We start from the raw sequence: 10601 nt of genomic DNA on the forward strand, positions 1-10601 counted from the left end.
GTGTTTGTGCATAACTGGGGGCTCCATGCCTCCTCCGTCTGTAACTGGGTTTCCTTTCCTCCTACAGAGCTTGCACTAGCACTCATTTATCTCAGAGTACAAATCTCTCCCTGCCTTCTACTCAAAGCCTCAACATCAAGTCAGAACCTGTTTCTCCTCCTAGAGACCGTACCACCACACCCTCGAGATACCCACAGCACACGCGCCATGAGGCGGGGAGATCTCCAGTCGACAGTTTGAGCAGCTGTAGCAGTTCCTATGATGGAAGCGACCGAGAAGATCACCGGAACGAATTCCACTCCCCCATTGGACTCACCAGACCTTCGCCGGACGAAAGGGAAAGCCCCTCTGTCAAGCGCATGCGGCTCTCTGAAGGATGGGCGACATGATAACATTATTATCTATTAGGTTTTTTTCTGTTGTTTCTTTATTTTTTTTTTTCCTTGCAGTGTGTGTGTGCTATACCTTAATGGGGGAGGGGGGGGTCGATATGCATTATATGTGCCGTGTGTGGAAAAAAAAAAAATAACAAAAAAAGTCAGGTACTCTGTTTTGTAAAAGTACTTTTAAATTGCCTCAGTGATACAGTATAAGGATAAACAGAAATGCTGAGATAAGCTTAGCACTTGAGTTGTACAACAGAACACTTGTACAAAATAGATTTTAAGGCTAACTTCTTTTCACTGTTGTGCTCCCTTGCAAAATGTATGTTACAATAGATAGTGTCATGTTGCAGGTTCAACGTTATTTACATGTAAATAGACAAAAAGGAAAAAAACATTTGCCAGAAATGGCAGATCTTTACTGAGAGAGAAAGCAGCTGTTATGCAACATATAGAAAATGTACAGATGTTTTGACAGACCCAGTGGTTGGGTGGCCATTAATGGATGCTGGAAAGAGACTGGGTCACCTAACATACCGAAAATGCTCACCAACATGCAGGCATATCATCAGAGTATGGCACTCACTTAAGAAGGATCAAAACATTTAAAGAGGACCATACTTGTAAAAGTGTTGAGTTCGAGGGCTAACATATTTAATTTTAAAAATTCTGGGTCTGCATCACTTATTAAATAAAAAAAAAAATATAAAAATATGTACATTACATTTTGCTTATTTTCATATTAAAAAGTAAGACAGAGTTTGCAAAGCATTTGTGGCTTTTGTAGTTTCCTTAAGCCAAAATGTGTTCTTTTTTTCCTTGATAGCTTCGCTAATCTTTTAAACAGTCCTGAAGAAACAAACAAGAAGGACTTTTTGTATAGAAAGCACTACCCTAAGCCATGAAGAACTCCATGCTTTGCTAACCAAGATAACTGTTTTCTCTTTGCAGAAGTTTTGTTTTTGAAATGTGTATTTCTAATTATATAAAATATTAAGAATCTTTTAAAAAAATCTGTGAAATTAACATGCTTGTGTATAGCTTTCTAATATATATAATAATTATGGTAATAGCAAAAGTTTTTGTTATCTTAATAGTGGGGAATTATATTTGTGCAGTTGCACATTTAACTATTTTGTTTTGGTTTTCTTTTACTGGGTATACATTTTACAGATCGAAATCAGCTGTTGAAAGACTGATCTGTAAAAAGTTAGAATTTACCCACGGTGTAACAACTTAAATCATTTTAATACAGCATTTTACAATCAGTTGGGTGAACTGCGATCCATTGTATATACTGATTAGTTCTTTCATGCTGTTTTGTGCATTGTAACAAGTTAAGGGCCCTTCTATTACTTAATGTCCTGCGTATCTTGTAGTTTTCTATAGGTTGAATGACAAAGTGGCATAACTTGGCCCTTTCTCATTAATGAAGCTGGTATTCTGCCTGTCAGAATTGGATGTACAGCTCTAACGGCTGTCAGTTACGTGAGTGCAGGTGAATATTTGCAGAGGCAGTAGGGAGAGTTAAAGGGAGGGATCAGAACAAACATGCCCATTATGAAGATTAACCCCACTCTCTCACAGATTTTAAACTCTTAGAGATAGCGTCAGTTAAAGGACCATTTGAAAGTCGGTTGATCGCGCTCAGCCAATGTTGGCCATCGGGTCCCTGGTCCTCTTCGACCTCCACGGTCACGTCATCTCGCGGAGGGCACATTGTTGAACAACGTCCCCCCCGTGTGTTTGCACCCCAGCATCAGTATATGGCATCCACATTTTCTCCTGCCTCGTGTTGTTCCTTTGACCTAAAATAGCTTGACCAGAGGGAATGTTTCATTTCTTCAAGTCCCTCTTTGTCCCTCTTGTTTTTCAGAATAAAATGGTATATTCAAGTGTTTCAGTTTGACCTTTCTGTTGAAGGGAAAAAGTGTTTAAGCAAAATGTTAGTGCCATAGTAAAACTGTAATATTTCTCCAAGAGTCCTTCCAACTCTCACCTACATACATTGACACTATGATGAAGGATATAGCTGCGACAGCTAAGTCAATACAGAATATTTTGGTAAGGGAAATCCACGCTCTGTTTCCCACCCTTACAAGCAGTTGCTGTGCACTGCTCAGTAATCGGGTATTCCTCTCTGTAGTAAAGAATGGTGAACAGGCTATAGTGTGCATTAAGATATACGCTTTCCACTCGTCGTGACTTTATAGAAACCTGCCTTACAGGCACTCTCAGCCGTGCAGGGGCTAGTGCATAATCTGGAAACAATCTAAGGAGAATACTGTGCTACTAATGCATCCATCTTATCTCATGCAGCAATCTGCAGGGTAACGAAAAAGATACGCATGTTAAAAAAAAAAAAAAAAAAAAATCACAAAAAAAAAGAACAAAACAAAAAAAAAGGCAAAACGGGGCCCATAATTAATTTTAAAACACACAAAAAAAAACCTGTTTTTGAAACCACTTTCTTCACCTTCAGATGAACCTATACTCATATTCTCTTCTGAGAATTTTAAACTTTGGTGTGTCAAAAATATGCAAATATATCACAAATGTACCTTGTCATTTCAAGAAAAAATACAACTTTATCAGTATTGTAGTAGAAACTTGTCAGTGGGGAAGGGGATTTGGTCTATTGATATATGAAGAATAGCCATATTAATAGTTTACCTTGCGATTTGCCTCAGCAACGCATGAAAAAAGAAAGATATCGTATTTAACGAAGATGCAGTGTAATATATTACTGCAAGTAACTAAGCAGAAAGTAGCGTGAAAAGTATTGCCTGGGCAATTTATATTAACTCTGACAGTGATTTTTATATAAAAACAAGTAGAACAGAATCACGTGAAAATAAATGCCAGTCATCCCTCTTGTTCCTGCTGCAGAGGGCAGCTAACTTTTACTGGCAAAATTGTGGGGGATAATGCATATTTGCAAACTGATCTAATGATAAGAAGCACAACTTTGATTGTGAAGTCACTTTCTGTAAACTATAGCTGTCTACCTTTCTTGTTCCTTTATCTGTACCTTACCATTTATTGTATTTGCAAAGCTAATTTGGGTTTATTGTGTGATTCCTTTGTATTTAAGGAGTTTGGGGCAGAGCCCTGAAAGAGTATTAACATTTACTTTACCTTAACCCATGCTATATAATGTTTTAGGCAACATTCTTAATTGTAAGTTCAAACACCTGAAGTGGCATTCTAGACATCTGCAAGTATTGTTATAGCTAAGCTAACCTCTATTAAAAGGTGTTGTCAGTTAGTGTTTAATTGCTGGTGACAATTATATGATATACCCTATCTGCACAACCTGTATATTGTACGCATTGAGCCATTCGCAGTAAAGCTTTTGTCATTTCAGTGTTTTTCAAAAGTTGTGTTTTATAACAAAATGGCTTATATTTTTCCCAGAAGAGGAATTGAGCAGTTTTTAATGAATAATATAAAAATATCTGTCGTCCTCAGATCTTTTTCAGGTAAAGCTAGCGTAAGAATAAAAGAACTCATAGACTGTTTTCAAGGATGTCAACCCTTTTGTATTGTACGTGTTATCTTATATACCCTCTTTTATCTATAGTCCTAACAGAGCTGTTTTGTTTTCCTTCTTCCTTCGCCTTGAAGATAAATGCTTTGTAATTTTTTAAAAGCCACTTGAAACCTCAATAAAGGCTGTTGCCTAAACATGGCATACTTCATCTGTTCCTGTTTGTGCCATCTGCTGTGATGTCGTCAGTTATATGGCATTAATTTCCTGCCACTACAGGTCTCTTGAAGGACTGATGGAACATTGGTGTCTGTTAGAATGCTTCAGACTGTAGATGTAATAAAAGGCTTTTGTTAATATATTTTAACCAAAGATGTGGAGCAATCCAAGCTTTGAGCCACAGACCTTCTGCATCAAAAGTACCTGTTTGATTATTTTCACAATCAGGTGTTGCATTTCTACCTTCCCTGCTCATACCTCAGACTGATCCATACCTCAGTTTGATTCAAAAAAAAGGTCAGTTAAGTAACTAATTTAAAAAAGAAAAAAAATTTAAAAAAGAAAAAAAAGAAAAAAAATGCAGAACCAGAGTCTTTTGTGGAGTAACTAATATCAGACCTGGGTTACCGCAGGCATTACACTTGGATTGCTTCAGATGGTTTGTTGTATCCTTTTATTTTTCTTTTTTTCTTCTCTTTCATGGGGATTTGCTTCCATAAAACAATGGTGATAACAAAATAGCTTGTAAATGGGAGCATACAAGCATTTGCAACAAATATTAAAGTAGAGGCTCACAGCGGCATAAGCTGGACTTTGTCGCCACTAGATGACAAGATGTTATAACTAAGTTAAACCACATCTGTGTATCTCAAGGGACTTAATTCAGCTGTCTGTAGTGAACAAAAATGGGAAAATTTCAAAAGATTCTCCTGCTGGAAATAAGGTATAATTTGTATTTTGCAGACAAATCAGTAAAGTTACTGGCTTTCTTAGTGATACGGTGTCTATGGTGCCTTTTTTTTTTATTAATTCCGTCTCCACTGTCTTGCACTGTAACACGTGAAAGAATCAGCACTAGAGCCACCAGCAGTCACCTCGGGGTCCCTCTGCCTGACACCTGTGCTTCCTTAGAAAGTTAAAACATCTTTTTACGGCACCCTGAGTGCATTGGTGCTTCACAAAATGTTGATGCCACACCATACGTCATCCCAACAAATCAGAGAAATTCCATTATTGCTCTGGAAACAAGTGTTGTTTCAAGTGAGACCGTTTGTGAGAGAGAAGAGGAGCTACATAAGATAATCCTTGGCTTTTAGGTACTTAGTCCCTGATGGAGAATTCGGATTCCTGTATTTACATGTCCTGCAGTTTCTCCCTGTGCAGAAAACCATGCAAAAGCCATAAAAAAAAAAAAAAAAAAAAATGTTCTGTGTCAAAATCCCATACTGTTGGATCTATGCTTTATATATATACTCTTTAACACAATAACCTCATAGGGACTGTGTCAGAATTAATCTGTTCCCATTTGTGTACTTTTGTTGTTGTTCAATTTTTTTTCCTGCTAACATTCACAGTTTTGGAGTCTAAGAGAACAAAATCATTTTAATTCAACAAGATGTTTTTTCATGCCAGAGGCAGACAACCATTAATAGCTTAAGGTGCTTGATGCATGTGGCAATTTAAAAAATAACATTACAAGGCCTAGTTTCTAAATGTGTTTACGAAAGAAAACATCTGCACTGTTATTTACTTGTTGCTTTTAATGACATTTTTCTTAAGAGAATCATTTCTAATATTGCGGTGTTAGACACAGCATAATAACTAAGTGCTAAAACTGAGATTAAATGTAATTGGTTTTATTTCATAATATATTTTTCTCAGGTAAATCACTTCTTGTCACTATTGTCAAGGATAACTATTTCTGGAAATGCAGTCAAAGTGTAATAGTCTCTGAAATCTTAGAGAATTCATACTTGGGAGTACTCGTTCCAGCAATTAGTAATTTGTGTGATTAATATTGGTAATGCTAGACCTGCACTGAAAAAATAATGGCTTAGGAAATAGAGTCTGTTTTATACAGGGTGTTTCAAAAAGATGGACCAAATTTGAAATCACTGTATCTCTACAACCACAAACAGCCCATGAATGAAACACACATGGTCCATACAGCAGGTGGGGGGAACGTAGAGCATTTAGGAAAAGGTTGATATAACCTTATAACTCCTTAAACCATTTGCAAATCTTGATGTAATTGTACTATGTTAGGTTCACCTTTTTTAAACACCCTGTACTCTGTTTTCTTAGTTACTACTCCAGAAATGTAATTATACACATACTGATTACTTTGCGTTATATTCTATGAACTATATTTCTAAACAATTTTTTTAATTGTGCGTTGCAATAGAAGTCGAAATGTCATCAGTTCTTTAAATAAGCTTTCTCACTTCAGGCTCACATACATCATTCTAAAGAGTAGTTGTAAATCTGTGGTCTGAGATAACGAAGCTACACACCTTCTCCACCCAAAGTGTTTGTTTTCCCTCCAAAGTTTTTCCTTTTTTTTTTTGCTTTAAGAAAAATCAAAAGTAGCATCTTTTTAGAACTGGAAAACTGTGCTGAGGCAGTTGTTGTGTATGTCTCACAAAGGAGAGTTCAGACTGTCGGTTCTGTTTACACCTTTGCTTATTGTCAGTACAACCCACTCATACCAAACCCTTCCTCAAATGTAATGCCCACATTTTCACAGGTAAAATACTGGGAGGAGTGAGAGCATCCAGCAAATAGGAATTATAACAATCAAACCATTTAGTCTGTAAGCAGTAGAAGGACATTGCTCATACCGCTGGTTAAAAACATAGCCTAATCCTCATTAATTCACTGGAAATTGGCCAATGCAGCAAGGCATTACCTTATCCATGATTGTTCCCACCTACATATAAATGTAACTCCAGTTTTCTGGATATTGGCAAGCTGGGGCTGCTTAGTCTTAGCAAACAGGCTACTTTTATTTTGTATTCATATACACTTTACATTGATTATTCAGAGCACCTGCACCAGGTGAATCTATACTGCATTCTCTGCAGTCCATGTAAATACACCCAAGATAACTGTAACTGTTATTAGCAGGTTTTATGACCATCAGTACCATTTCTACTGCTTAAGGTATTTCTTCCTCCTCTTCCAGCAGATTTCAGATAATGCTTTGGTTCCCTTCAGCGTCACCTTAATGGCTAGAGATGACTCAGAGCTAAGACGAGGGTGCTTGTGCAAATGATGAATTTGAAATGGTACACTGCTCTGAAAGCTGCAAAGTGTGCTGTTCTAACTGTCCTTTCTACCCTTCTCCATCTTTGTTCTCCTGTTTGTGATTCATTTGTAGCCTGCCCAGAGTTTTCAGTTTTGAGTGTCTGTTTGTACTTGCCTGGACAAGGACTAACAAGTTGTTCTAGGCTAGAGAACACTTTGCCACGCTCTGGGTCACACTGGTTGATGATCACCATTAGCTGTGAAGGTTTCTCTTCCTTGTCTGAAGACAACAAGTGGTGTAACGGCACACTTCGCTGTGAGGAAAAAGCTTAAAGGTAGTGTATTTGCATGATAAACATAATTGGTGTAAATTACAATTGTGTTATGACAGTCCATTACAGAGCTAATTATTTTCTGTATTTAGGAGAGTTGCTCAGGATAGGTCGTGCAGTCTCGCAGTGAACACACAGCATCCTGTGACAAGTTCGTACAAAAGTCTGTTGTGTCACCAAAACTCAAAAGGAGGAAACAAGGAAGGAAAGAGCATCTGGAACCTGACTACAGACTTGACAAGCCAAGGTACAGCATGCAGACCAGCAAAACGGCTGGCAGAAATGCAGTTGGTTGCATTTACCAGGGTGAACTACTGAGAAAATCACCACAAAGGAAGGAAATTCATATTTAAATAAATAAATAAAAACACATTTCTGCCTTTCTGTGCCTACATATCTGAGTATATCTCGAACGGTGCTTGAAATGCAATCCTTTTGTTTCCCTCTGACACTTATCAGGAAAAGCATCACTTTGCCTAATTATAAATTACTGTATTACATGTTACTTACCTTGGAAAACCTGAAAAAAGGTTCCGGACCTATGTGTTCTTAGTTCACAGTCAGCAGCCAAGGAAAAGTAGCCTGGTTTACATCAGTACTCTCACACTATGGATACTGAACTTTAACTCTGCAGAGTTTAAGACATAAACTTGGAGGAGATTACACTGTGGTTGTCACCTCACAGAAACACTCTAACACGTCAAAGACAAGCTTGTGAAAATAAAATACATGTGGCACTTAGTCATCTGAAGTAAATTTATCTCTTCTTGGCAGTGGCTCAAGTCACTTTTTTGCAACTTCTTATATCGTGTTAGGTTTTTTTTTGAAAGGAACTGAGAGCTAGACTAGAAAATATTGTTCTGACAGCCTTTGCAGATGTGTTCTTGCTTTGCAAAACCATGGTCTAATACACATAGCTCCACCTCAAAAAGAATATGGAATAACTTGAGCTGGGGACAAATCTGCTTGAAAGGAGAAATTATATAGAATGTAAGTCTTCAGCCTGGAAAATAAACGAATAAGAGAGTATCTGTAGCTCTGCAGGAAACAACTATGTGCTGTCTCTCAAAAATATAAGAAGAGACGGATGTCCAAATAAACCATCAGACAGCAGATTCACAAGGATGTATGGTGACCACATTACACATAATTAAGTGGTGGGATTTACAGACATAAAATGTTGTGGAAGCCAAAAACCTATGTAAGTTCATAAGGGTTTATATAAATTAGTAGGACGTAGCTACATTTGTCCAATTAAGCATGATGATACACTTACAATTCCCAGATGAAGGAGTAAAGGAATATTTTCCACAACTTATTTCTGGAAAAATAAGAAGTATTCCAGGGGAGAATTCATATATGTCTTTTTTTAATGTTCTTCCTCCCAAAAATCCCCTACAGACCACTGTCAGGGAGAAGATAATGAGATAAGTGGAATTCTGATCTGATCCCATATGGCAGTTCTTGTGTCCAGATAACCATCCTTCATTTCCCAGCAAACCCTTTGTTTTCAGCCTAGGCGTATTGATTTTACAGTGTTAGAATTAATACAGTGCAAATGAAGAAGTCAGCATGCATAATAAGCCAATTTCAGTTTTGTGAGGCACACCCAGTCAACTAAAGTGTAAACGTGCATCTGGTTATTTATACCATGGCAGCCAGGAGAAATGAATAACTCACAGACACATGAGTACAGTTAAGGGTGCGTGATGGATAGAATCAATGTGCATGTGCAGAAATGAGACAATACCAATGTGTGAATGTAAGGGTGGAAAATGAAAACAGAGAAGTGACACAAATACAGATATGGGCCTGTAATTTCACGTACCTATTGTTCAACCAAACACCAGAACTTTGCTTAGATGGATTTGTAGTTGTCTGCATAGTGCCATCTAAGGCAGTGGGACCACAAAGAAAACGTTTCCCATATCTAAATATGGTAATATTAGGCATCAAACTTTAATTATTGAAACACATAAATGTAGAGGATAAACAATTATATCCTTGTTCACTGTTAGAGTACCCAACTACACAGGGAATCTCACAGAACAGCATTATTGGGAAATGTATTCTATGTGCTCAGGGGCTGAAGAGTGCTTTTTCTGCAGCCCATTGGACAAGTTTACAAATGGATTTGCTGGATCAGGCATCCCTGGGCAGACTTTGTTTTCTGTATCTAGACAATTAACTCAACAAAGAGTATGCTGTGGTTAAATCAAAATTACGGGGCTAAGTGCAGAAACTCCTGAGCAAAATTCCACCAATGTGTTACACAGATCAAGGGATGATGGTTTCTACCACCTCTAATATCTTTGAGTGTAGACCAAGGTATTTTAGGAGTTTCCAAAAGTGTCTTTGTAACCACAAGACTATGAAATAGTCAAGTTTATTAATAGTCTAACCATAAAACCATTTAGTGAGAGTAATTTAGCAACTGATGAGAAATGCTCATGACAGATGCAGTACAAATATAAAAATCATTTTTAAAAATCTATCTTGTACTACCTTAGCATGTTGAGGCAGAGGTAGAGCCCTTGTCTAACACAGCCTCCTTCAATGAATTCTTCTCTATTTATACCCTTTGAGTAGCAGCTGAACAATTCAACATACCAAGTCGTTTGGTTCTTGCAGAAAAATAGACTCTGTCCCAAGATAAAAGATACATTGAAGAAGACAGCTGGACAAATGGAGAAACACACAAGAAGATTAAAGAATCTGCAAACATCACTTCAGTACCATCTTTTTGGAATCTGTTTGAAATCTTAGCTGTTCTCAATTTAAATAGTAAAACAAAAACAACAAAAAAATTACAATAAACAAACAAAACCCACAACCCACAGTAAGTAACATTTAAATAGTTGTAAAGCTAATCCTGATCCAACTTTTCACATGGCTGTGTCGGTGTCGCTCACAAGTGTAAATAGCAATTGTTTGGGAGTTTGCAGAGCTAGAATCAACCTGAAGATCAAGCAGTGGAATTTGCCAGTGCAATGATTTCTAATACCCTTTTAAATGTAAAAGACCTTGAAAACAGCAAGAACAGCATGGCTCTAGTCCAGGTTTTCAGAACAAACACGGCTGATCAGCACATACTGGAGTGCGATATAGGAAAGAATTTTTGAAGCATTAGGCTACCATTTTCTTAACTTT

At 37.3% G+C, this 10601-nt stretch overlaps 1 protein-coding gene across 19 annotated transcripts in view; it reads left to right on the top strand.

Annotated features, from left to right (window-relative positions):
- MEF2C (myocyte enhancer factor 2C) overlaps positions 1–4869 on the top strand; it is a 141366-nt gene extending 136497 nt beyond the window's left edge. For 15 of the 19 annotated variants that reach the window (XM_071802326.1, XM_071802324.1, XM_071802325.1 and 12 more), the window contains one exon: positions 68–4869. In XM_071802326.1, the coding sequence (XP_071658427.1) occupies positions 68–389 (322 nt within the window). In that variant the 3' untranslated portion in view covers positions 390–4869. The remainder of the gene's footprint in view (positions 1–67) is intronic. The other 4 variants (XM_071802336.1, XM_071802337.1, XM_071802339.1 and 1 more) reach the window with 1 other exon arrangement.
- The last annotated feature ends 5732 nt before the right edge of the window (positions 4870–10601 follow it).

The sequence above is a fragment of the Patagioenas fasciata genome, chromosome Z (genome assembly GCF_037038585.1).
Source record: "Patagioenas fasciata isolate bPatFas1 chromosome Z, bPatFas1.hap1, whole genome shotgun sequence".
Lineage (NCBI taxonomy): Eukaryota > Metazoa > Chordata > Aves > Columbiformes > Columbidae > Patagioenas > Patagioenas fasciata.